Source organism: Solanum dulcamara, chromosome 9 (assembly GCF_947179165.1).
Source record: "Solanum dulcamara chromosome 9, daSolDulc1.2, whole genome shotgun sequence".
NCBI classification, from domain to species: domain Eukaryota; kingdom Viridiplantae; phylum Streptophyta; class Magnoliopsida; order Solanales; family Solanaceae; genus Solanum; species Solanum dulcamara.
Window position 1 is genome coordinate 4,130,256 of NC_077245.1, and position 27,735 is coordinate 4,157,990.

Genomic DNA, 27,735 nt, shown 5'->3' on the forward strand with positions numbered 1-27,735 from the left:
CCACCAATGTCATTTCTTTCTTCAATGCCTCATACCGTTTTCAATCTATCAAATATATAATATTTATAAGTAAATTAGTCCGTAGACAATAATATTATTTATATGTTTAACCTAGACCCAACAACTCACCCAATATTTAATCAATTTCTTAAAATCTCAAGTCTAGGGTTAAGTCTTAATTCCTCCCAATAACATAACTTTAATGGTATTCATATAATACAATACAACTACTATTTAATTACCTACCTCAATATATTAAAACTTGAATTAAATTGTGATAATTGTGAGAATAATCACTGCCGAAACTAACAAATTTGAAAGCAGTGGCGCACCATATCAAATCGCTGAGCCATTCATCATGCCATCATAATGGCTACCATCTTTACTACTTAATGTATGGCACTGTAGTACTATTTACTCTAAAGTGACCTCTACCATATACATATAATGTAGATTTAAGGTGTAGTTACCTGATGCAGTCGGTGCTATCTCTTCTCTTTTTCATGTTTCTGTCTTTCTTCGCTTCTTTTCTTTTACAAATTAGGGTAATTAATTATAAATCAATCAATAAATAAAAGTTAAATTTCACTAATATATTTTTATATGTATTGAACAAGTGGTATAGGACATTAAATAAATTACCACTTTAGCCCATTAACTACATTATTTATCTAAAGTTACTCTTCAACTAAATAATCATAGTTATCGAATAGTTCAAAATATCCATTAAAAATTTACGGGGTGAGTTTTTTATGAAATAAAAAGCCCTAGTACTCAAAACGACCTAAAGGGTCGTTACAAATTAGTACTTAAAAATTTCATGTATTAATATTGTATTGTCATTTCTAAGAAAAAAAATTTAAATTAGTAATTGAAAATTTTATTTATTCCTAAAAAAATCAAGTATTTAAAATTGGGAATGAGTTATTTAATTTTGAGTTTTTCAAGTGTTCTTCCGTTAAAATTAAGGGTGGATTTGTACCAAAGTATAATGAGAGGGGTATATTTGAACCAAAAGTATAACAAGAGGGGTATATTTAGCCTGAAAGTATAACGAGTGATATATTTAAATTATTTCCAATAATATAGGGATATATTTGACCCTTTTCCGTTTATTTTAATCTTGGAAACTGTACTCTTTTTCCAAGAAATTTACCTAAATGTTCGATTAAAGAAAATATTCTCAATTTTGCTTCTCTTTCAGAATCTGCTTATGTTAGACTTGTTTACTGATTCATATATGTATGGGAAACTTACATAAATATACAATATTAAGAAAATATTTACCATCTATAATAATAAAAAAAAATCACTGAACACTTATAATACATTTATAATATAGTTTTAATACATATTGCAGAGAACTATTTATAAAACATATATAATACAAGTTTTATAGATGGATAGTACATTTATCACATACTTTAATAGACTTATAATACATTATGTCAGTTTCTTACTGCACAAACATAATATATATTTTAAAACACTTATAATATACATTTATATTGTATGCATAATTCACTTTTAATAAAAGTGTAGATTTATCATAATATTGCTATGTATTGCTATAAATTGTAATAAATAAAAATATCGCTAAAATCAGTAATTAATTTTTAAAAAACACTCAATTAAGTAATTTTTCCTATATGTATCCTATGTGTGCGCGTTTGCTTAAATTTATGTGATGCTCATAACTATTTACATAAGCTCTGAAGAAATGGAGCATTAGATCCATCATAGACTAAAGATTGACAATGTTAAGCTGCATATGTCTGTTTGGAGCTTTCACCTGGTGAAATTTGAAATGATACAAAAACTACGTATAAGCCCCCAAAAACTAAATAAATAAGCAGTGGATTTACAAGAGCACATTAGAATACGATTTATTAGACAAGAGAAAAGTAGCAGTTGATCAATTTCTGTCCATGATTTGCCAGCTTTTAATTTGGCCCATCAGAATACCTCTGTAATTTCACCATTCTGTTGAATATTTGGCCTTTGGTCAATCACAGTGTTGCAATTTTTAACTAATCTTGGTCCTACTATTCTTGTATAGCACTGAGTTAGAGCCAGAGAAGCCCATCTAAGAACTATATTTGCATATTTTGCAATTATAGAGCTTAAATATAGCCAGTGTTTTCTGACTAAACGAGCGATTGAGATCAAAAGTACAATTCCACATATAACACCTGAAATCAGTAATGGACCTGAGAACAACTCTGGTCCTAATCCAGGAACCTGTTCCTCAGCTGATGAAGAAGAGCAATTTGTAGAACTAAGCATTTGTTCTTCTAGTTGATTTATCTCTCCACTCTGTGAGACTTTAAGTACAGCTTCGGAGATATCAACTGCTAAGGGAGAACCCTTTGGAAAAACCTGATAGATTAAAACATCAAATTGTCATAAAGAAACTAGTTTAAAAATTTAACAGGCTAACAAGATGGTTAATTTTTTGCTTATGGTCACCCACCTTTGTCCATTGTAATAAAGTAACTAAATTGTAATAAAGTAACTAAATTATATTTTGTCATATTTAAATAACTATAACAGTAAAATCACTAAATCAGTAAAGATGCTAAATTATCTTTGTCATATTATAGCAATTGAACTTTACCCAATATAATAGTAAAATCGCTAAACATTAATGTTGTAACTTTATAATCTACCCATCAAGGGACTTTACTGTAATAGTTGTAAAATTTAATGACTTTAATGTCATAGTAGGGTAAAGTTTTGTTACTCGGTGATGAAAAATAGCTTAATGACTTTGTTGTTATAGTAGGTAATGTTCATAAAATGACAACAATTGTAAATTTACTGCTATACCGAGTAAAGTTCAGTGAGCATATGTGAAATTAATCTGCTAAAGATGGAGAAGGCAGATTGAAAAGCTAAAAAGATGAATATTTGATCTTACAAAACCAAATCCACCAAGTTTAAAGACAGGTCCTGATTTGGTGTAACCTCTGCAGTACTTTGCAAGGAAAACTTTGGCATGTGGAGCTACAAAGAAAGCAGCTGAAATTTCTCCCTTCCCAAAAGCTTTAGGGTAGTCACTGATTGAACTGATTTTCTTGATGTTCCCTGGCTTGAATTGCAAATTCACCAGATATCTGACTATAAATGAATTACCATTGCAACCAACTGGGGCGTTAGTCCTTAGAAGATAATCAACATTTAGTAAAGAAGGTTCCAGCCTAGGAACTGTCATAATGGAGGAAAGAACTGCAGTAAAGCAAGCTGTGACAACCACAACTACACATAGCCATGTAGTCAGCACAAGTCGAGATAGATTGCTTTTGATCGATTCTCCTGTTATGAATTAGACCAAAGTGTAAACAATAGTTCTGTATATATTTTTATTCTAAAGGGAGAAGTCCAAAGCTATCTCTCTATTATACAAAATATGTTGGATTTTATCCTCCGTTATACTTTGGATCATTACATATTTACCATTGGCACATCCTCTATGATTTTCCCTTGACTTTAAGGAAGCTCCATGTAGATTAGGAAGGATTCCATGTGTCAAAATATTTCAGGAAAAGTTCTGAATTTACTCAAATACTTTTCTCTATGGTTTAACATTAGTCCATTACCATCTGTTATACTTCAGGTGAAGTTCCGTTAAGGTTCAAGGACAAATTCTAGATGATTTGCTAACAAAAAGAGTATGACAAAGAGTAAAATTAAGATATTTCATATAGTAAAAGAGTACTTTTTAAAATCCTTTTTCCTATTCTATACTCCCTCTGTTGCACTTTATTTGACATAGTTTGACTCCACATGTAGTTTAAGAAAAGAAATAAAGACATTTAAACCTTGTGGCTTTAAACATGTCATAACATTCATGTGCTATAAAAGCTTCTCATTAAGGAAATATTGAAATGTGACATTGTTTTTTGTATGGATTAATAAGGAAATATTGTCAAAGAAGGTAGAAGGGAGAAGTCTAATGTATTTCTAAGTTTGAAACTTACTTTGTGAAAAAGAGAGAACAGTGACAGAGAACCAAAGCACGGATCCAATAAGCTGAGGGAAAGAACCTCTGAAATCTGGGTTGTCATTTACGTACTCATTTAACCAGATGACAACCCCTGTGGACATGCTCATCACTGCCAGCTGAATCCACAACTTCAACTTGAAGGCCTTTATAACAATAAAATGGTGCTTTTTGAGTCTTGGTCTTTCGGTCACTACCATGACAAGTCCAGAGTCAATATAGGGCTGTGAAAATTCTGCATACTCATAGCGATCCGCCAATATATCGGTATCACCTACCGCTGCATCCAGATTCTATTTCATGAACTGGTGAGTATTTACAGATGTTAAAGACAAAATCACTAGCAACAATGAGCTCTAAGCAGCAGACTTCACTGATTGATGATGATGAAAATCTTAAGGCAAAAGGGTCAAAAAGTGCTCTCTGCTGTACGAAATATCTTAATTTTACCTTTCATTATACTTTGAGGTCTTCCATACCCTTACCGTTAGCAAATTGTCTCCTATTACCAGATGTAGATCTAGAATATAAATTTTATGGGTTCAAAATTTAAGGTTCTTAGCATTGAACCCATTACTATTTGTTGCAATTTTAGTATTTTGATACGTTTTCTTGAAGTATTTTGATACGTGGAATCCACCCAGTTCACGTTGGAGATCCTTAAAGTCAGCCACAATTAAAATTTGTTAATGACAAGAGGTATAAATGACACTAGGTGTGTTTACGGTTTGGATAAAAACCGATCCAAACCGAAAAACCAAACCAAATCGATCAAATAAACCGATTTTTTATTTGGTTTGGTTTGGTTTGGTTTTACATTTTTAAAAACTGATAATATTTGGTTTGGTTTTGGTTTCGTTCAAAAAATCCGAAGAAATTACCGAACCAAACCGAACTGACAAATTATATACATATTTTCTTATAATTATAATTATATATATATATATATATATATATAATTTTTTATGGACACTTTTTTATGCAAAAAAATACAACACACTAATTTAAAATAGTAAGATATGTTGCATCTTTTATTTGTACAATCATATCATTAGCTTATGCCTTATTCGGTGAGTTTATGTTGTTTAGTACATTGGATTAATTAAAAAAATAAGCAGGAAGTTAAACATAATTAATGTTCTGGTATAAGAATTATAAGATCCAAAACAACACGAAGACAATTTATTTTCGCTCTTTTGAATAAATCGTTTCTTTTATTTTTGTGTATGGTTAAAAACTGAATAACCAAACCAAACCAAACCAAAATCGATAACAACCAAACTGATGGATGTATGTTTTATTTGGTTTGGTATGGTTTTAATAATTTTAAAACCGATTAAATTGATTTGGTTTAGGTTTTGACCAATAACCGACCCAAATCGACCCGTGAACACCCCTAAATGACACCAAAGTATAGCAGAGAGTAAAATTGACATATTTTGTATAGTAAAAAAAATAGGTCTGGACCTTTGTCCAAATTTGAAAAATTAAACCAGAATTCACTAGGAAATGCTAAGAGCCATGCATACCTTATTTGAAACTCCTACCACCATTTCGTCATAAGTTCCATTGAAGGGAACAAGAACATAGGGCAGATAATAGGGAAGTTCCCTCACGACTGCTTCAAAAACATGAACTGAAAATCCATCAATCAGAGTCTCATTCCTCTCTTTGTTAATATTAACTGTCACAAACTGATTAAATGCACCCTTTGCAGGTACCCCAATCTTAAGTGGTTTTTCTGGGCCACCTATTGTCCACCCTTTTGGAACAGTTTGCTTACCACCAGGCCACAAAATTGACCCCAAATCCCCTCCTAAACCATTGCCAATTTTCAACTTCACCCCATTGTATTCAACAAGATCCTTAGAAAAACCAAACTCTGGTGACCAAAATGACACTTCTCTGTAGCTTTTGCCAATCACATTAACGATCCTAAAGGTTGTCTTTTGATATAACATGCCATTCTTGAAGCTAACTTTCCCACTTAAACCTTCAAAATCACTCAACAAAATGATTTTCACTAGTTCACTTGAATTGCCTCTGGATAACTTTTGCATGGCCTTAGCAGTTGCCCAAGTTGCATCATAAGCCTTGAGGGCATATGAGCTAGGACTTGGATATCCTTCTTCTTCTTCAGGATATTGTGATCTGTACTTTCTCCTGAACTTAACATTGAACTCTTTAAAAGACTCAGTTTTTTCATTAACATTTGCCTTAAACCCAATTACACCTTGCATGTTCAGTAAAACAGAAGGTTCAACAGAGTCAAGAAGACTTGCCATATTGTCTGAAATAATCCATACATAATTTTCCCCTATCATTCCCATTCCATTTGCCATCTCAAAAAGAACCAAACCAAATTCTAAAGAACACTGTAACACCACAAAAACTTTAACATTCTTGGTTCTTAACTTCTCCAGCTCTTCTTGAATGAAAGTTTTTGCATTTGACATAGAGAACAGAGGAGGAAAAGCTAAATGATATTCAATAGAGGAGTCAACAACTTTGAGTGAGTCTGAGAAGTGAGTGATGAGTCCAGAATCCATATTGGAGAAGCTGTTACTAATTTCATATAAAGCTATCACTTTTCTCCACTTGAAATGTCCAATTAAGGCAGCAAGGCATTGCATTTGGGAGTAAACATCATTACTCATTTGGATAAGTGAAGGTGGTTCTGTGAGTAATACTGTCGAATAGGTGGCAGCTGGACTTAGAGAAATAACGGGGATGCCCTTGTAGGCTTCATCATCTAAATCAGAAAATAGAGCAGCTTCTTGTTGTGTCAATGATCCCAGGATGGCATGTACTTGCTTCTTGTTGGCAAGATAAGTTGCTGCAAAAAATTACACACTTTAAAACAAAGAATTTTACATTAGTAATTTCTATCCATTTGAACAGTATATTCTTTTGTGTATGTATATACATAATTCACATCATAAAACAAAGCTATGACTTGGTATATCCTTAATTTCAACAAAAAAAGTTTCTATCTTTTAAAATTAGTGTTAATGATGGTCTAAAGTTGATTTTTCAAGTTATTTGGCTTTAATCACAATTGAACTGTTTAATAGCATAGGTATATATTTACACGTAAACTTATGATAACAAAATACTAGTTTATAAGTGCAGACATTATGCCACTCTAAAAGAGGTGTTCAATTCTAGTTAGAGTTCTTGGAGGCTAATCAACTCTAAACTCTAGTTCATGCTTATATAAAGAGTAATATATATTCTTTGAAGATGCATCTCAGATATCTCATAAATTATTGAGTATTCATAAAGAGCTCGAAATTTCGATATCTCATAAATTCTTGGGTATTCATAAAAATCAAAATCTCAAAAATTATCCTTAATTCGAGAAATACACTAAGAGAAAAGAATCAAGGGAGAAATATAATTATATTTATATTGCTTTAATATCAATAAAATTATGTTTCTTCGTATTTTATTTGTGATTGCAATTTATTTTTCATCAATTTAAAATTTGTTGCAAACGAATTGACATGCCCAATGAGACTAAATCTTCAAATATGAAGCCACAAAACCGCAAAGGTGGAAACTCCATATATACTTCAAGTCTCGTTTTTGAGTTTCATCAAGTCTACACTCTGACAAGCATTGAAGTAGGGGGAATGCATTTGTAGAATTTATAGGATTCTACAAGCCGTGTTCAATTTCAATTGGAACACTGCAAAACATGTTCAATTTAAGTTAGGGTTCTTGGAGGTTACTCTATCCTAAATTCTAGTTGATGCATATATATATATATATATATATATATAAAGAGTATTATATTCCCTTAAATAAACATTGCGAATGTCTCATAAACTCTTGAGATATTCATAAAGAGATTAAGGAGGTCCAAATCAGCCTTAATACGAGAAATACGCTACAGAATCAAGGGAGAAACAAAATTGTACCCATATTGTTTTAATATCAATAAAATTATATTTTTTCATATTTTATTTGTGATTGCAATTTATTTTTCATCACTTTAAAATTTGTTGCAAAGAAATTGGCACGCCCAGTGGGACCAAATCTACCCTTTATCTCTTCTCTCATAATTCAAATCTGTAAATCTGAAGCCACAAAATCGTGAAAGTGGAAACTCCACTTTTATGGGTACTTCAAGTCTCGTCTTTGAGTTTTATCAAGTCTATACCTTGAAGTAGGGGGCATTTGTAGATATTCAAATTTTATGGGACTCTACAAGATGTGTTCAATTCTAGTTAGGGTTCTTGGAGGCTACTCAATCCTAAACTCTAGTTCATACCTATATAAATGATAATATATTCCCTTGAAAAAGCATCTCAGATATCCCATAAATTCTTGGGTATTCATAAAGAGGTCGAAATCTCAAATATCTCGTAAACTCTTGAATATTTATAAAGAGATCAAAATACGTTAGACTCGTCTTGATAATCTAATAATTCAATAAGATCCATAAAATCATTTCATGGAGATCAAGTCCAAATCATTCTAGTTTAAAAAATATGCCACTAACAGCCCTCGAATCACGAAAAAATCTTAGGAGAGAAGAATTAAGGAATAAACAGATTTATATCCACAATGTTTATCAATAAAATTATGTTTCCTCATATTCTATTTGTGATTGTAATTTATTTTTCATCACTTTAATTTTATTTTTTTTGCAAAAAATAAGCTTTTCATATTATTTTTGCGTTAACTCATGATAACAAAAAACTCATTTATAAACTTTTCATATATTATGCAAGCATTATTTATACTTTAAATTACGATAACAAAAGGGTAATTGTTTAATACTGCAAATTTTATACAAAGATTATTTTCCTATATAGGTGAAAAAAATTGTGAAATCTAAAGGACTCTTTACGAGCATTAGCCCTTTAATTTGAAGTTGTTGTGTTCTAATTTTATAATTTATATATACTAAATGAGTTCTTTCAGATAAATATAAGGTTTATACTACAACTGGTGGGAATGTTGAACTTATAGTATAAACGGTACATTCGCACCTATGTAGGAGAAAAAAGGAAAGAGACAAGATGATATATTTTTTATGGAACTCGTCACATAAAACTTATCTAGTGTGGTTTGCGGGGATAGTATGGGTTTCCTTGTCATTTAAAAAGAAGAAGAAGATATAAAATAGGCATAATACATAAATAAGACCCTTAATTTGACTTCAAATTATAATTTTGACCTTTAATTTTGACAGTGAACAAGTAGGCACTTTAACTATCCAACATTTAAATAAACAACACTCGAATATTGCAGCCCAAATGTGTGATACGTAGACGCTCCGACGTGGATTACAGAGTCACTCAGTGACTGTCACCTAATTAAAATAAGTATACATGGATTTTAAAAATAACCTTTAACTTTGACAGTGAACAAGTAGACACTTTAACTATCCAATACTTAAACAAAAAAACACTCGAATATTGCCCTCAATTTTTATCCGATATATGATATATGATATATATATATATATATATATATATATATATATATATATATATATATATATATATATATAGATTAAGATATTTACCAAGGGATGCTGCAGGACCATGAGAATAAGCAAAGTTGAAAACTAAGTGCGAACATTTGGAATTTTGGGCATTGAAGTCATCAACTGCCATCTCCATAGCTATCTTTTGCTCTTTGCCCAGTCTTGTTGTTGGATCACTAATTGCTCCTATTCTCCATATTATCATGTTACAATCATCATGTATTGAGCCATTCTTGTTATAAGCCAATGAAAAAGTTACATGATCATGAATCAATAATAAAAAATAGACCAACAAAGAGAACAAAGTAGCTGCACTCATTTTTGCACCCAATTGTTGTCAGACTCTACTCTTGGTTGGCAGTTGATGTGGTCATTATATGAAAGAGCTATAGAGAAGGACTAAGACTTTTCTAAAATATTAATATCTCGACTATTCTATTGAATACTCGTGATCATGAAGTTATTTTTGTCCAATGAATATAACTAATCATTACTCCTTTACTATTTTTTCTTTTAAATTATACTTTGACTACTAGTATATTAACTATCACCTATCAACACATACAACAGGTAATTCTTAATCCTAAAATTTAGATTGAGTTTTAAAAAAAGAATCATCAATTAACTTTTTTTTTATCTATATTGAAAGTTTAATTTTTAATTTTCTATGATTTTTACCTATTTCATTAGTCGCTAGACTAATTGCACAAGGAATAAGACTTTACTGTAATTGTAGAATTGACTATTTTGAAGAATCTTCCTTTGGAACTTGTTCAAAGCTCAAAGTGTTTAAAGAACAACTGTATAAGTAATTACTCCATCCATTTCAAAATAATTAAATTATTGGAATATGGCACACATCTTTAAAAAAAACATAAATTAGTCATGTTATTTCATTTTTGTCCTTTTCAAAAATATCCCCTTTTATCACATTTAGGATCAATTGGTGATTAAGTATATCTAAGTCAATTTCCATGATCAACAATGAGCAAATAACAATTTCATCCATTCATAATTGCATTTAGGCTATCATAACATTTCATCAAGTTTCATTTCAATTTCAAGTCAATGAGTTCACATTTACGATCAAATCATAGCACTTAATTAGCACATAAGTTTGTTTTTACTATCCTGACCATGCTAACCTCTCAATACTTATTTAATTCATTCTTGGAACTCAACCTTGAAATTTAATTAATGAATGGTAAAATTGGAAAAAAAATCAACATCTATCTTGAATGGTGAACAATTCAATTATTTTGAACACTAAAAAATACCCCAACAATTCAATTATTTTGAAATGGAGTACTACCCGCTACAACAATATTGCAAGATCCGCGAACAATATAGCAAGATCCGCGAGCTTTGACTGAGTTGATTTGGTGATTGATTTTCCACAAAAAAAAATCTGCAATTGATTTTCCTTATCAACAACCTTTTAAGTTAGAATTCATCACATTAGATTTGTCTGGTGTTTATAATCTATTACACAAAAACATATTTATTTAGTGTGCATAAAAAAACAATATTGCAAGTTGAACCAAACAAATCCATATATAGTTAATGAGTTAAATATAAACATGGCTCTAATCACTACTACATCAACGTGGCAAGCTTTTGATCAACTCAACAAATTCATAGTTAATTTATGTGTGTTAATATAATTTGCATCAACATAATTCTAAAAATATCTCCTGATTTTTTGGAGGGCGCTATCGATTGGTGCATGTTATTTGCTATCTTTTCTCTATCGTTTTAACCTATCAAAGTTTAAATTGTTATTAATTTGTTTATTTATTAGCTTAATCAGGAGCGGAATAAGATAGGGCCAAAGAATTTTATCCAACAGAAATTATACTGTTTATATATGGCTAAAAAATATATTTTTATATATATATACTAAATGTTGAATTTTCTAGGTTTGTTCTTGTGCTTATTTTCTTAAATATTTTTAACCCCCGTGATGAAAATTTTTCTCCGCCAATGCTTAGCCCATTCAACACATAAAAATTTGGGTTAATATCTAGCCTAAATTGATTTATGAGAAATGTTGTCAAAATATATTTTTGTAAATTTTTCTTTTATTTGATGTGTTATATATAATATAATAAAAAAATATTAACTTTATTAGATGCTAAAAAATTAAAAATAACAAATAAAATAATTAAAACTTAGAATTGGATGAGCCATGGATTGAATTTTGATCCATTTTTAGCTCATTTCAGCTCAAATAATTTTTGAATAGGTCAATAACACGTTTATTTATTAATTCAATTCATTTTAATCAGTTCAAATGTAGTCCAGTTCGTCCGTTTGCCACAGCTATACTGATTGGTATTTTCATCCAGAAGGAAGAAAACTTTCAGTCAACATTAAAATTCAATCTTAGTACCCATATCTTGGGAAAGGTCCACGAATCTACACGTAAATAGTCCTATGATTTAAATGGCATCTAAACTAATTTGCTATTTTTAATTTTTTTCCTTGGTCTTATTAGTTATTGGGGTTAGAAATTCAATCAATATTTATTTGCTAACTTGCACAAATTACAAAATATCCCAATCTGAAACATTCTTTTAGAATTTCCCTTAAGAATAAAAAGGGTAAGGAAAGAAAACTATTTTGCAAACTAATTCGAACTCCCTGAACGTATGAGTGTCTTGATATATAGATAAGTAAAAATGAATGTCTATTGTTAATAATAATAAATAAGTAAAAGTGGACAAAAAAATATTTAACTTATTTAAATAATCATTTAAAATTTGAATGGTTAAGTGGTCGATATATTTATTTATAGGTTAATTTGTATTTTATATACATTAAACTCTTTTTTTAATTTGGTCAACTTGCGCTACATTACTAGTCCAAATCGACAAATAAATGACTTTTGTCTAAACAGAGAAAAAAAAAGCTACATAATTTGTCGTGAATACTGTACTCTTTTCCAAGAAATTTACTTAATTGTATGATTTAAATAAAATAAAAATAGACTATCAAACTAAATTATTATTTTTTTAAAAAAAAAAGATAATCAGATTGAAGAGTTGAATTATGATCCACTCATAAGTCATTGAATTCATTTTGGCATATCCCATTTAGTCCAAACAAAATTTAGATAGGTGCGATCAAGCGCAGATCTAAGAGGCGGAAGGGTGTTTATCTGAATCCACTCGATAAAAAAATATATATTATATATATAATGTTGTTATTTTTATTTTTAATGTATATATATAAATTTTGAATCACTGAACACATAATTAGAGGTTGATTACTTGACTCAGTAGTTTAGAAAATTCAAAAGTCATCTTCAGGTTCCAAGTTTAAATCCTAAAAGCTGTATATTTATCTTAAAATACTTATTATTTGAGAAGTTCAATAAAAATTAATTATTTTTTCTCATTTTACCTTAAGATAATTGTTCTTGACACGTAAATAGAGTGCCTACTTAATAAAGAAATATTATATATTAAGGCATAAAGATAAAATAGTCAAATAACTCTTTTAACTAATATTTTATTAAGAGACGTGTAAATGAAAAAACACAATAAATATTTTGAGACCAAAAGAGTAATAATCGTGAATGCAATATAACAAAGATAAAGCTCAAAACAATCCCTTATCTTTGAGTTGAGACTCAAGTTATTCTTATTCTTTCCCAAAAAGCACTAATAATTCATCTTGTTTGTAATATTGGTACACTTTGAGTTCTCCTCCAAATTTTCGTCTATTTTTTAATGTTGATTTTATCTACAGTTTAGTGTATGGAATGTGCACCCATCATCCTCTTTGATTAGTAGAAACAATAATTTCATGTGAGAGAAGTTGAGAAGAAAAGTGCTTCTTATTTTACCCAATTCATATCATTGCAGCTAAATAATCAAGAACTTTTATTTTTTGAATTATTCTCTGCATTTTTCAGGCTTATATTGCTTTAAAAATCATAATAACATGAAGCTCTCACAAATATAATAGAAGACTAGCTATATTTCGAAACTCAATACATGAAGAAAAATTAAAGGATCGAGATATAATAAGATAAGATTGAACCTAACACTTCAGGCTGTGCAGGAACCTACAAGTAAATAAAATATAGTGAATAAGCTTCTAGCAACCCCCTAATATTAATCAATTTCATAGCTGGTAGGTGCTCGTCCGATAAAAAATACTCTTCGTTTCGTATTTGAATCTTATCTAATTAAGAATCTTATTTAACAGAAGACATATCCTCGAAGATATGAGGGAGGAAAATGAAAATGAAAATAAAAATACAATTATTTTAAAAATTATTCAAGTTAATTACATGTGTATATAAATATAATTTATTTTCAATATAAAGAAAAAAAATTATATGGTACATTTCCTGCCTCTAATTTAAGCTTCTTTTTTTTGTCTAACACCTTATTTATTTGGACGGTTGACACTTCTTGTATTATATTATTAGTTTAAATACAATATTTATATTGATACTTAAATTTTATTGTATCATGTCGTTCAATTCATCATTATGTCACGAGAAAAAGTCTCATTTTGTGTAACGATCGATTTGGTGTGATCACATCGTTATCTTAATATTTTCTTCTTATTTTATCTTTATTTGTTATTTAATGATTTTATTTTATCCTTTACACTACTTTTGTATTGAGCTCTATTTCATACTACTCCCTCCGTCTCATTTTAGTTATTAGGTATACTAAAAATAGTTGTCCCAAATTAGTTATCAATTTAAACAATCAAGAAATAATAATTATTTTTTTCAACTCTACCCTTAGTAATTAAGTCATTTTGAAATGTAAAAAAAGTTATTGCTACAATTCTACTTTATTACTACAGTTTTTAGAAAAGTCATTTTAAAATTACAAGACTACTTCTCGTTAAGCTTTTGGTATTCCTTACCTATCATTCAATACAGAACACATCAATCAATGAGATTTAATGTATAAATTTAATAATCCATTAATAAAGACTAATTCCTGGAGAATATTTATAGTAGGGTTATATTAGTCAAATTGCATCCCTTATTAATTTTTCTTAAGGGTTGTGCCAAACCTTATTCTGACAACTAAAATAAAATGGAGGGAGTATCACTTAAATTGTAGATCTGTGACATTATGTAATAACGGAAAATGATACAATCTACTTAAATATTGTATTGCAAAAATTGAACCGACCAATAAATCGAATCGAAAAAAGTGCTATTTGTTTATTGCTAATAGATTATTGGGTTAACGGTTATTTAATGGTTTTATAAAAAAATTATTGAGTTATTAGTTTGGTATTAATTTTTTAATATTTGATTATTAGGTAAATCGATAACCCATTAAAACTATAATAATTTACTAATTTAATTTTTAGTTTTTACTCATACACAAATATCAAACAAAAAGTATTAATATAAATATATAATCAGTTAATCACTATATCATACTATGAAGTTTGAGAATTTAATTAAAACATAAGAGATATAAAAATAATTTTTATGGTAAAAAAAATAACTTTAAGCACTTGAAAAAAAAAGTTAAATCCTTAACTTCATTTTTGACTAGGCTTAACGCCCATCCAAACGGGCTACACTTATCTTCTTCTTCATGGTAAAGCAGCAATTTAGTTTTGAGCACTGTACAGTACTTTGCCACGAGACCAAATTCTCCTTCTTCAATTCTTCTATGTTGTTGCTAAAATGTTGAATTGTGAAGTAAAGCAATAAACTCCATTAATAGGCGTTTTCGAATTTCAGGCGCAAAATGGCTTCAATTTGCACTTCAAATTTTCACTTTTCATGCAGAAACAACCCTAGCCCTATTTCTCATCACCTACTATTATCTCCGTCTTCTCTATCCTTCTCCCGCTGCGGCGGATTGCGGTTGTGCCGTTGCGCGGCGGTGAAGACCGGTTCAGAGGGTGGAGGGATTCGGAGTGATAACGCGGAGCTTCTGCGGAAGCCGGTAATTTCGACGGAGTTGGAGACGGCGTCAGCTAGTGAGGAGTTGGTGAAGGAGGAATCGGATGATGAAGTGGGGAAGAAGGGCGGAAATGGAGAGGGTTGGGTTGATTGGGAAGACCAGATTTTAGAGGACACTGTACCGCTTGTTGGCTTTGTTAGAATGATTCTTCATTCTGGAAAGTAAGGTCTCAATTTTACTTCTTTTTCAGAATCTGCTAATGTTAGACTTGTTTACTGTTTCATATATGTATCCTATGTGTGTGCCTTTATCTCGGAATATAGGATACATGTGGATTTTCAATGTAGAGACTTTCTGCAACTGCTTCATGTTTCTTTCCAACTGGAAAAAAAACTACTGTATTATACGAACTAGCAATAAAAAAAGGAAACTTGAAATGCAGGGAATACAAAGTAATCTCCCTCTCTCTTCTTTGACTGCTCATTCGTTGTAATTATGTTTGCAACGAATTACAACGAAGTCTTTGTTTATTCGATAGCAAAGGGCAATTAAGTTGTAATTATGTTTGACTTAAATGTCTGATGCTCATAACCATGCCCATATGCTCTGAAGAAATGGAACATTAGACTCCTCATAGGCTAAAGATGGACAACGTTAAGCTGCTCCAAGCAAAGGGAGCATTAGACCCCTCATGGAGCTTTCACGTAGTGACTTTATATGTCTTCTGCTTCAGCAATTCCAGTCCATTGAATCTTTTCTTATAGCTTTTCTGGTAAACTGAAACATGGGATGAAGATGAACTATGTTCAATCAGTTCACAATCTCAGTGAGTCAAGCTGTTATTTCGCCATCCATGTTGTTTGGTAGCTATAATAATTTATGTGGTTCTCTGTGAAAAGCAACTACTTTCTCATAGAAATAGATGTCGGCAACTTGGAGCGGAATACCTTACCTAGAAGCTTAGACAGTTTATGCCCTTATGAGTCATAAACGCCAACTCCCTCACAGTGCGAAAGCATTTGGTGAATGTTGACATCTGGTTGTTGAATAGTGCTGTGGATGAAGTGAGCCTTTGAACTGCTCAATCAAATCACCACATTGTTTTGCTGTTATCGCAGAACTAAAAATATTATCTTGGAGATTGTTGGTCATCAATCTGTTTTCACCCCCTCTTCCTTTTCTTTTTTTCAATGGAGTTACTTCTGAGTTGTTGACAGAGATAAGATACTTATCAACCTCTCTCTGAGAAGTGTATTTTACAAAAAGGTACTTGCCTCAGTCAGATGTCTTGTATGTCAATACAACAACAACAACCCAGTGAAATCCCACAACGTGGGATCTGGGGAGAGTAGAGTGTACGCAGACCTTACTCCTACCAAGGTAGGACGGCTGCTTCCTGGAGTACCACTATGCATACTAGATATAAAATGTTTAAATATTCCTACAATCTAACCCCAACCCCTGGAAAAGAACATTGATATCATTTCATTTTTATTTTTTTCATTTCATTTGTTCAATCTATGAATTTTGCAGATATGCAATTGGCGATAGGTTAAGTCCTGATCATCAGAGAACAATTCTACAAAGGTTGCTTCCATATCACCCGGAATGCGAAAAGAAGATTGGCCCTGGAGTTGATTACATCACTGTATGCCATCCTCCTCCTCTTTGCTTCATTTACAGATCTGCCTGCATTGTTATCTCACATCGCATCTTTCTCTGTTCACTTAGTTCAATCTCTCTATCTGTCCACACACAAATGCTTCTTCTTGGTAGAACGACTGGATAACTACCTTGCATGCACTTGAAAGTTGAAACTAGTGTGAGCAATCTCAAACTAGAGGTACAACAACAACAACAACATACCCAGTGAAATCCCACAAGTGGGTTCTAGGGAGGGTAGAATGTACACAGACCTTACCACAACCTCATGGAGATAGAGAGGTTGTTTTCAAAAGACCCTTGACTCAAAAGTATCATCCCCAAATAAGAGAGAGAGAAGAATCAATATATATAACATAACGGCAAAAACAAGCAACACAACACAATAGCAATAACAATAGCAAAGTAATGAGATAATCAAAAGGCACTAACAACACAACTATAGTGGCACGCCTAGACCTACGACCAACCCTAAACCGTCACAGGACAAGACACCATACTATTCCTACTAGCCTTCTACCCTAATCTCAAACTAGAGATAATATAATCTTATTTTTGGGTAAAGAATTGAGAAAAGGTTTCCTATCTTAATAGCTTTCTTAAACACTGTTCATATTATGGTGAAATATAGTACTATCAACTTCTTTATTTTTTGATGAGGAAATTAAATATTATATAGTAATACCAACTATTTCAGGTTATATCTCAAACTTTATATCTTGCCCTCTGGGCAGCACTTTCTGTGTGTGATGTGTAACCCACAAAACAATTACTGTCTGAAACTTGTTAATCTGTTAGCCGGGAACTTCAGTTATTTCTTGAACTCTTTCATATTTGTTTTCTATTGTGGATTGTTTTAGGTTTATGGAAGGTCAACACTGCGATTTTTTATTAAAATAATGATTGTTGTGGACATCTATCCTGCTCATACTTCTTAGGGTTGAAACAATATCAAATCCAATCCATAGGTGAATTGCCCCAACTACTGTATGGGAAGGGGTGCTTGTGAAAAGCTGTGATGGTGAAGAAAGGGATGACACGTTTGAGGTCAAATGGAACTACAAACAAACAGTAAAATTAAGGGAAGTAAATGGAATGTGGAAATTGCCAAGTCTGAATGGTGTAATATTTTAGGGAAATCCAATGTTATTGATAGTGATGAAGGGTGTTCATGGAGATAGGGAGATTGCACAACTGTGGAAGAATCCATGGAAGACAAAATCTTGTGAAGTAACTATGATGTACATCACGGATGAGCAAGATATGGAATATTGATTAGAATATATTTTGGACAAATGGTTCGTGGATTATTCTGCAGATGACTGATGAGATATATAAGCCTATCATTGAAGCTGAAAAATAATGAATCAGATTTAAGAGTGGAATAAACTGAGGGAATTCAGGAAATTTTTGGTAATATCTTGGTGACAAAATAAGAGAAGGCAAAGGCATTATAAATGAATGTTGAAGAAACTGTAAAGTTGGTCAGAGGGAAGTGGCCAAAAGAGCAAGTCATACTTGAAAAAGACCAAATTCAAACATTACCAGGGAATTGAGGCGATTGAAACGTAGGTTCAGGATAATTTTTCTGTTATAGAAAACAAGATTTTAGCTTTAGGGTTTTAAAGGATCTAGTAAAGAGTTGGTAGTGCAATGGAGAATTTTTTATCTTTAAGTTGGACTACATCTTCAAGGTTTTGCATACACTTCTACTTGGATAAATAAGTGAATACGGGAAGATAAATAAGCTAGCATAACTAAGCCTAGTATTTAAGTGGAGAACAACCAAGTTGTTATTCATTAACCTAGGATGGCCCCCGTCCTTCCTCCCAAGGTTTTTTTCTATTATCCACTAAGTGGGAATTCCCTATTTAAGCACATTTCAGTAACTTGCAATTCCTTTGTTTTAGGATAAGTAGCTCATAGACCCGTGTTACTTGTGAAATAGTTTTGGATTGTTTTATGTGCTATTTCCAGGAAGTTGATTGTACATTTTGGTTTCTACAACTTTATATGTGCATGTGGAGTGCGTGGAAAGATTCTCTTTCGCAAATTTCTTAACATTGTATATCATTTGTTTTTGCTTGACAGGTAGGGTACCATCCAGATTTTGAAAGTTCAAGATGTTTATTTATTGTCCGCAAGGATGGTGAATCAGTGGACTTTTCATACTGGAAATGCATAAAGGGGTTAATTAGAAAAAACTATCCACTCTATGCTGACAGCTTTATTCTCAGGCATTTTCGGAAGCAGAGGCGTAATGACTGAATGTATCATTTGGAACTCGTAGCTACCCTGAATTTCATGCAAAGGAAATTCTTTTACTATGGTCGAGCACATTATGCTGAAGTGTCGATCAAATATTTTTGAAGGTTGTGATATAAGTTTGTCTTTAATGGGAGCCTAGTGCAATCTAATCACTGTAGAATTGCCCTTCCAATTACTTTGTCTAAAAATCTACACTGTAGAATTCAATTTACTGTAGTGATCAAAAGGAATTCAAGTTAGTGTAAGTTTTGCTTAGATGGCCAGGTCTCATACTGTTGCAAAAGAAGCATTTTAGTATTTTACAAACTGTTGAAGTAAAAGCTTCCTTTCCTGCCTTAATTTTATTATAAATTTTGCTCTTCCTTGATCTGCGTCTCTTCTTCTCTCATTTTCTCCTATCCCTGCTCTCTTCCCATGACCTTCTGTTTGGATTTTGCAGTTGGAGGTTCCTTCTTTTCCTTATTGTGACATCATTGTTGTATCAAAGTGTCGTATATGAGTTTCAACAAAGATAATTTACTTATTCTAATGAGTATATTGCAGTCCAAACTCAGATGGCATTTCAGATTGAAGTTTGTTTTTCTATAACTAGACTAGAGTCTTAACCATGATGTAGATAAGAGAACATGCTATGACTTCTTGCAGAAAATGACAATCCTGCATTACACAGGTAGCTACTTTTTTCCACTAACACAGATATCGAGTGACTATATTCATCAAAATTTGAATAGATGGAAGAAATCATCTATAGTAGTGTTTTTGCCACTACTGAGAATTGAACCTGAGACATCCATGAATGTTATTAGGTATGAAATTTATCCGAATATTATGATTATTAAAAAAAAAAAAAAAAAAAAGTCTTCGCGTAGATTACGTGTTGTGTTGTTCACTAAAGCATTAGTAACATCCATATGACCTAAGATCCAGAATACAACAAATTGGAGATCTTTTGAAATCTCAGCTAAGATATTATGACTAACTGACTGGTTAGAAATGTGTGTGTCTGTCCTTGTTTTATTGGTTGCTGAGTTCTGCAACCATTCAGCAACCCAAGTCAAATCATCAGATAAAATTTATAGATCAGTCTATCAAGAAAACACATAATTAGTCCACTAATTATGAATGCAATGACAACTATCGTTAAGTATTCTTTCATTTTTAACTAGTGAAAAATTCATTAATTATGAATGCAATGATAACTATCGTTAAGTATTCCTTCATCCTCATCCATCCTAGTTAGCTGTTTCAACTCCGTATCAAGGTTAGTATCATCAATAAGAAAAATTTTAGGTTTCTCATTCAGATATTTATTCAGAAATACCGTAATGAAAAAAAAAGTGTATTATTAAGTATTTGATCAAATAAGATTGTCCAGTTCCTAATACTAATAAATAAAGTGGATAAAAACATGAGAGATCAGGACTTTTATGGGTACATAAAAAATATATTGAATCGATTCTTTAAGTCAAGTAAATATTAAACGTGATCTAATAATTATTCGCATAAACTTGATTCAAATAAAATCCTTATTTTTTTTTTTTAAAAAAAAGAAGGGTCATTCTAGATACTCTTTTATGGTACGTACCTTTTGTCCCTTTTAAAGTTTGCAACTTTGCACCATGGTGCCTGAATTAATTTGACATTATCAAATTTACAAATTAAACTAGTGGTGCTAATAAGACATGTTGAATTCAGACACGTAGCAGTGGTGCGGCTTGTGATATTTCATGGGCAGTTGAGCACTAAAGTTTAAAGATATTTTTGTTTACTAATCACTTTTGTCATTTAATTGTCTTAACTTAACTCACGTTTTCTAGAAAGGATTTAGAGAATTATCCACAATTGACTTAAAAATAATTTTATAGTGTAAAATATTGTTATGTTATTCATGTATATAAAAACTAATCTTATCTAGAGTAAGCTGTTTTATTCCAAAGAAAGCATGATAAATTTAAAAAAAAAAAAAAAAAGATGGATAAATCCAGAGGACTGATTGTGCCAATACAAATAGTTTCTTTGAAAAAGGAAATTATACTTGGCACTATAAGAAGCAAGTTATATATCCTAAAGTATTTATTTATTTTTAAATGTGCTTTGAATGTAGCTACAATAATGGATTGATTCATAAGAATGGTGTTGGAGGTGAGTTGGTTTTAAATATTTGATCTCCCTGGTATCATGATTAAAACATCAATTTTTTTAAAAAATGATTATTGATTTTAAAGGTTTACTCATGAAAAAAGTCGAGTATCAAAAGTTCAATATTATCCATTTTCAAAATTGTACAACAGGTGTTGACTAGAAACATTTTTTGATAGGGTTTTGATAAATAATTAAAAAAAAAAAGGAGTTTGACTCTTTTACGGCAAATACTTTTGGATTGGATTTTGACAAATGGCTTTATTATATTATGTCTCTGGAGAGAATATTATATAGTTTGAGTGACTAGAAACATTATTATTATTTGGTTAGACATAACAAGGACGAGACGCGGTTTAGGTCAATTTCTAAATCAACTGCATTTCTATTTTGCATTATTTTTTGTGAGTGCTTACTCTATCATTATTCGTAAAAAAAAATTGATAAACAGACTATATCTTTAAAAGATAAAAAAAAACAAATAATACATATGACTATCTATATATATGTGTGTGTTTTTCATTTATTTGGACTCTATTTGTTAAATAATGGCTTTATTGTATTCAAAAGGGTTTTGCCTTTGTGGCGTAGACAAAAATTTTACAAAAATATTTAAATATTAGATAAGTAAATTTTCTTTTGATGAGTGGGGCATCGAAAATTTTAAAATCAAATTATGTAATATTAATAATCATTTTTATACATATATATTGATGCATAAAACCATTTACTGAGTAATATTTACCTTTGCTGAGTTCACCAGCTTTGACAACGATACAAACGATATACAAAGAATGAGGAGCACAACTAAACGAGTTTTATTTCTTAGTTTTTTGTGTAGCCTTTTTACTTTTGATTTTGATAGAGTTATATATATAGAACTTTTAGAATTTGATTATTAACTTTCAATTAAACCTCCGCGCAGCAGCTACGTCAACTTTTCCTGAACTCCCTAGACCTTTGAGCTACCTCATCTAGTTGTGTCAACGGTGTTCGCCTGCCCATCCTTGATACATTGTAGCTCCATCCCTACTTGCTTGTATTTTTCCAAATTTTCTTATTTTTTTTTAATTTCAAATTATAATTTTTTTAATCTAACAGAGTATCTGAGGCAAAAATATGAGGTGTATATATATATATCCTTATCTTATAATCCAGTCTCATGTAGATATATATAACTAACATTTTGTCACTTACTTTTAATACATATATTGTCACTATACAGAAGTAAACTGAACTTTTGGGACTCTCTGTTTATAAAGTGACAATTACATATAGGATATCTTTAAGAAGGACCGTCTCGATCATAAAGAGATATGTATATGTATATAGTACATATATATTGTTAAAAAAAATCTCATGTATTGATAAAAAAATTTTAAAAAAATTAGGTATAAAATATAATAATTTTTTATCTTATTTAATATAGAAATCGTTGTAATAATTGAAAAATGAAATAACGTTTAGTTAATTGTAGCTTTCTTTTCTATATGACTATATTTTTTGTTGCCTCATTTACATTCTGACGATTATCATGAACTAACATTATTATTCTTACATTTACTTTTTTGTTCCCCTTTCACTATTTTTATTCTCTCATTATTGAATATTCTAAAGTCTCTCAAATGGTCAAACCTTCTATATTATGTAAAATCTATTGTTGTGTGTTTATAAAAAGATCAAATTTATTTTTTAGTGTCTTCTTCAAATTTCAAGCACTAAAACTAATCAATAATTCTACACTGTTTTAATATCATTATACCAACTTATTAAATTCAATGCGACGCTATTTCAATATTTATATAACTTTTTAAATTGTTTAGTCAATTTTTATTATTTCAACTTTAGATTATATATTTTTTATTGAAACTTTACATTGTTTACATTCTTACTGCAGAATGTCCGTGTATATCCTACCTCACCAGATCTTATTTGTAGGGCTATATTGAATATGTTATAATTATTCAATTTTATATATCAACTAAAAAATATAAGGCCTCTCTATAAAATTTGACTTTAGACCCCCAAACTTATTGAGACGGCCGTGTCTCTGTGTTATAAATTAAAACGATTGATGGACTTAGAAAATTACTATTGCTTTAGTAATTCTTAGAGAGATAATTAATGAGTGACACGTGTAAGTATATGCATGCATCATCCTCAATTGTTCTCAAAATGGTCTTAATTAATTAGTGCTTTAAATTCACAAATAACATGGCATCAAGAAATCCAAAAAGGCATATAGCTTAAGTGTTGTGACTTGTTAACAATTGGCAACAATTCATAGGTTGTATAATTAATTACATCATTGTCCATAAAAGTTCAAACTTTTCTTTCTTTTTTCTTCTTCTTCTTTTACCATTTTTAGCCATGAGGATAGCCACAAAAAAAGGAGGAGGAGGAAATTCAAAGAAAAGTATATGAGTTCCAATTTTAGAGTCTTCAATATTGAAATTTGATGTTGAGACTTGTACAATATTCCCCTTTTCTCATTGCGATGGTTTTCGAGTTACCTTACACACATTTTAAATTATCAATTTTATCAACTTATATAAATCTCGAATAGTTTCGATGATTTCGAGTTAACTATATATCCTGTTAGGTAGCCATCAACATATATACATATTAAATAACTCTATTCATCAATACTTAGATCGATAAAAAGAAATTATCTAATATTTTCAGTTTTTACTGAAATTTAAAGTTGAAATCTCATATACAATTCCATTTTCACTTATTAATCATTAAATCACGCTCTTAATTCCGATGTTTCTACAACCTTTTTCAGTCGAAGTAAATGTTTGTATCATTACATATCTCTTGACAATACTGTTTGAGTTTAATAAAGCTTAGCCAATTTCACAAAATAAATTGAAGTCTAGTTACCCTATTTATACGTCTTTCTATACGTCTCCTTCTAATTGGAACAGCAAGCTAATTATTGGCTGCGTTGCCTATTAGGATGTACCACATGGCTAAAAACTCACCAAATGATGATTTTATTTTGTTGGGATGATCTATTGGGTAACTCCGCATGTGTGAGCTTGTTCATATTGTTATTTCCAAATCTGGATAGAGGAGAAGGGTTGTTGCGGGTAAGTCGGAAACAATTTTTTTACTCCATAAAGATAGGAATAAAGCTGTGTACACCTTATCCTCTCTAGATTGTAATTACATTAGATTTGTTGTTGTTGATCTCTATTGGCTAGCTATTTGCGAAAATAAAACTCTAATGTAAAATATATTTGTAAAAATAATAAAAACTCTTGATGTAATATAATTTTCATGCATATATTAATCCTTCGTCATATATGGTCGAGGTGTTGATGTGCCAAAATAAATAAATTAAAATTATTTGGAACTTCCTATATTTGTTTGGAAATTGGAATATAGGAAAGAATTTTTGGGTGTGTATATAGTAATGATTTTAATTTCAACCTTTAATACGTATTTTGATTGCCATTTAATTTGTGTATTCAAATATTTTCTAATTATGTTTATAAACTGTATCATCTCTAATGGAATACTATTAACTCAAACTAATTTGGATCAATAAAGAACATCATGAACAGTTTAATTAATCTCCATAACATAAACATAGAGAAGATGGTATGCATCCCCAAGTATTTACATTTTTAGTTGTTTAATAGTTAATGTAATTATATTTATACTAATTCAGAGTATGAATATTCATTCTTGAATACAGATTCTGACCATAAATTAATTAATTACTGAAATTAAAGTAAAGATGCCGTCTTGAGTCTGGAGTGTGTCATGTCAGTATCTTAGTGATCAATTGATTATAAAATAATTGTTGTTTAACATTAATGGGAAAGCCACATCTTAAGATATTGACTTTGAATTGAACAATCTTTTAGATTAGTTCTAGTTTAGGTAATGCATATGTAAGCCCTCATATGCTTCACCTCATGTTAACAAATATAGATAAGCTTTCATTTTCTACTTCTTTCTCCGAAAAATCTTAGTACATCAGTTGGTTGACTAAATGAATTTTTACTTTATATTGATGAAAATTTGATTCTCTATCTTGTAATCCCTTTCAATTCCCTTTCCCCTATCCATTTTTTTTTAAAAAAACAAACTATTTACCTATGCAATACTATTTTTTTTTATATTAATCTGTTTTAAAAAGAATATTAAGTATATTTTCATATTTTGAAATTTGAAAGATAAAATTGTTTTTCTCCTTTTTAAATTTAGGGAAGTCACTTCCTTATCAATCCTCGTTCGAGGGTGCCTATTGTTAATGAAAAGTTTCTATAGCACACAAAATTATGACATGCTAAAACTATAATTTCAAAAAATATTTTTTTTACATTTCGAGTCGAGTAAAGTTATGTTACTTGCTTTCTTTGCGCTCACCAATGAGCAGTGAAAGTCTCGGAACTTGTTAATTGACTGGCCGGTCTAAGTTCTTCCTTTCAATCCTAGTCGAGGTAATAGTTTCTATGATAGGGCTAACAAAAATTAGAATGAAAAAAAAGGAGTAGTATAGTTGAACCTCTCTATGTAACAATAGTGTTTGCTGCTATAACGAAATATTATCATGAAAAATTAATTTCAAAGAAAATTTCACCTTTATAATTAAAAAGCAAATGACTATTATGGAGAGATGTTAGTGTGTTATAAGTTTTAACATAAAGCTTATGTCATGATAAACCTTTATGATTTGTGTTTGGTGAAGAAAATGTCTTCTTGTCTGGGTGAGTAGACAACTTATGGAGACCCATATTGTTCTATCATTAAAATAGTTTGTTCTTTCTTAATTAGGTTACCCATTTTCTCACATCTGCCCACGAATATTCATTTATTGCTATATAGTATAAGAGTCTTTATACCATTATATATATGTCTCACACTTTAATTAAGTTGAAACTCTGCAGTGCTAACACATGGCTATGTGTCTTGAACTTCACATGTCGTAGTCAATCAGAGATAGGTCTAGAGACATATTTCCAATCATTTACCTTCTAAATAGAAAAAAAAACAAATTGTAAGAGGGCATAGTCCAAATGAAGAAAGATATAGAGGCCGTTTGGATTGACTTATAAGCTGTTTTTAATTTTTTTTAAGTGTTTGACTGATCAACTTAAAGTCATTTTGTGCTTAAAATAAGTCCCAATAAATAGTTAAGTTTATTTGGATGAATTTATTTTAAGCAGTTTATAAGTTGAAAACAACTTATAAGTCAAAAAAAAGAAGTTGGCATTCACCTACTTTTTTTTTAAAACTTATAAGCTGCTTAAAAATAAGTCAATCCAAATAGACTAATAAACAAGAACCATGATTAATAACATATATAAGATAAAAAATTTATGGAGAGATTGTAATGCAACAACTAATAATCACTAAGCTATTTAGTACACATTTCTTTTTGGATAATATTTGGTTAATTGGATTAAAAAGGAGATATTACAATATTTTAACATAAGAATTTGAGCATTTGCCTTTAAAGTATTATACAAAATAAAAAAGATGACATCAATATTATTTTTGTAGCTCTAAGTGCTTCATCATGTAAAACTAATCCACATATAAGTTCTCACACCTTAGATCTAATATGAAAAAAATAATACAATGGTGTGGTACAAATATTATACCAATATTACTTATACAAAACCACCCTAAAAATGTTAACCAAAGGGCAAAAGATAAACTAATAGTGAGACTAGTCGCAATTTCATGAATACATTATTACTCTCATGGCACCAAATTCATTATTGACAAAATAATATTTAATTAGACCATTGTATATATTTGGTTTTTTTACCTATTATTCGACACCCATTTTGGAATGCTTTCAAATTGTAACAGTACACTGAAGAGGCATTTTTGAAAAATTAAATTTAAAACATATCTCAATTATATCATTACCATGTGGTATTGTATTGTACCATTGTTTGTCCTCTTCAAGAAACTTGTTAATAAAAGCACTGTTAAACTTCGATCAAAGAGATCTCAAACCAACAATAGCCAATAAGAAAGTGACAAATTAGTGCAAACCCAATAAAGGATCACTAACTTATTTTAGTATTTAGCCAATCACTTAACACCAAATGGCGCCTTCACACAAGGGAGAGTACTGCATACTTTTGAGCGTGCCTCTTTTTTGCCCCACTGGCGTCACTATCCCCAAAACCAAACAAACTAATCTCAACCGTTCATTTCCTTTCTACGTGGATGGTTAGATATCATCCCACATTTCACTCAATTATTGGCCAAAAGTCACACCAACCCTTCTC

The 27,735-nt window shown here is 30.5% G+C and overlaps 2 protein-coding genes across 3 annotated transcripts; one reads left to right on the top strand and one right to left on the bottom strand.

Moving 5' to 3' along the window:
* Positions 1 to 1,841: 1,841 nt before the first annotated feature.
* LOC129904571 (glutamate receptor 2.9-like) lies at positions 1,842 to 9,822 on the bottom strand. 2 transcript variants are annotated; one of them, XM_055980132.1, is made up of 5 exons: positions 9,543 to 9,822; positions 5,533 to 6,839; positions 3,981 to 4,296; positions 2,921 to 3,315; positions 1,842 to 2,379 (listed from the first exon to the last, which is right to left on the bottom strand). In XM_055980132.1, exons 1-5 carry the CDS (start codon positions 9,820 to 9,822, stop codon positions 1,957 to 1,959), a joined length of 2,721 nt encoding a protein of 906 aa, XP_055836107.1. In that variant the 3' UTR covers positions 1,842 to 1,956. The 2 variants fall into 2 exon arrangements, with proteins under 2 accessions (XP_055836107.1, XP_055836108.1); XM_055980133.1 differs by having other exon boundaries at positions 2,921 to 3,120; positions 9,543 to 9,782.
* A 5,236-nt stretch (positions 9,823 to 15,058) lies between these two features.
* On the top strand, positions 15,059 to 19,695 carry LOC129903645 (protein DCL, chloroplastic). The gene is made up of 3 exons (XM_055979193.1): positions 15,059 to 15,624; positions 16,937 to 17,051; positions 19,157 to 19,695. The coding sequence occupies exons 1-3, from the start codon at positions 15,245 to 15,247 to the stop codon at positions 19,331 to 19,333; spliced, it is 672 nt and encodes a 223-aa protein (XP_055835168.1). The 5' UTR covers positions 15,059 to 15,244; the 3' UTR covers positions 19,334 to 19,695.
* The last annotated feature ends 8,040 nt before the right edge of the window (positions 19,696 to 27,735 follow it).

What these genes read in the sequence shown, in the direction of transcription:
- LOC129904571 (XM_055980132.1), bottom strand. Translation starts at nt 9,822, where the DNA reads ATGAGTGCAGCTACTTTGTTCTCTTTGTTGGTCTATTTTTTATTATTG. An exon ending in TGTTCTCTCTTTTTCACAAA is followed by an intron (nt 3,316 to 3,980) that starts GTAAGTTTCAAA and finishes AATTCATAACAG; the next exon opens with GAGAATCGATCAAAAGCAAT. An exon ending in AACTTGGTGGATTTGGTTTT is followed by an intron (nt 2,380 to 2,920) that starts GTAAGATCAAAT and finishes TTAATCTATCAG; the next exon opens with GTTTTTCCAAAGGGTTCTCC.
- LOC129903645 (XM_055979193.1), top strand. Translation starts at nt 15,245, where the DNA reads ATGGCTTCAATTTGCACTTCAAATTTTCACTTTTCATGCAGAAACAAC. An exon ending in ATGATTCTTCATTCTGGAAA is followed by an intron (nt 15,625 to 16,936) that starts GTAAGGTCTCAA and finishes TGAATTTTGCAG; the next exon opens with ATATGCAATTGGCGATAGGT. An exon ending in CTGGAGTTGATTACATCACT is followed by an intron (nt 17,052 to 19,156) that starts GTATGCCATCCT and finishes TTTGCTTGACAG; the next exon opens with GTAGGGTACCATCCAGATTT.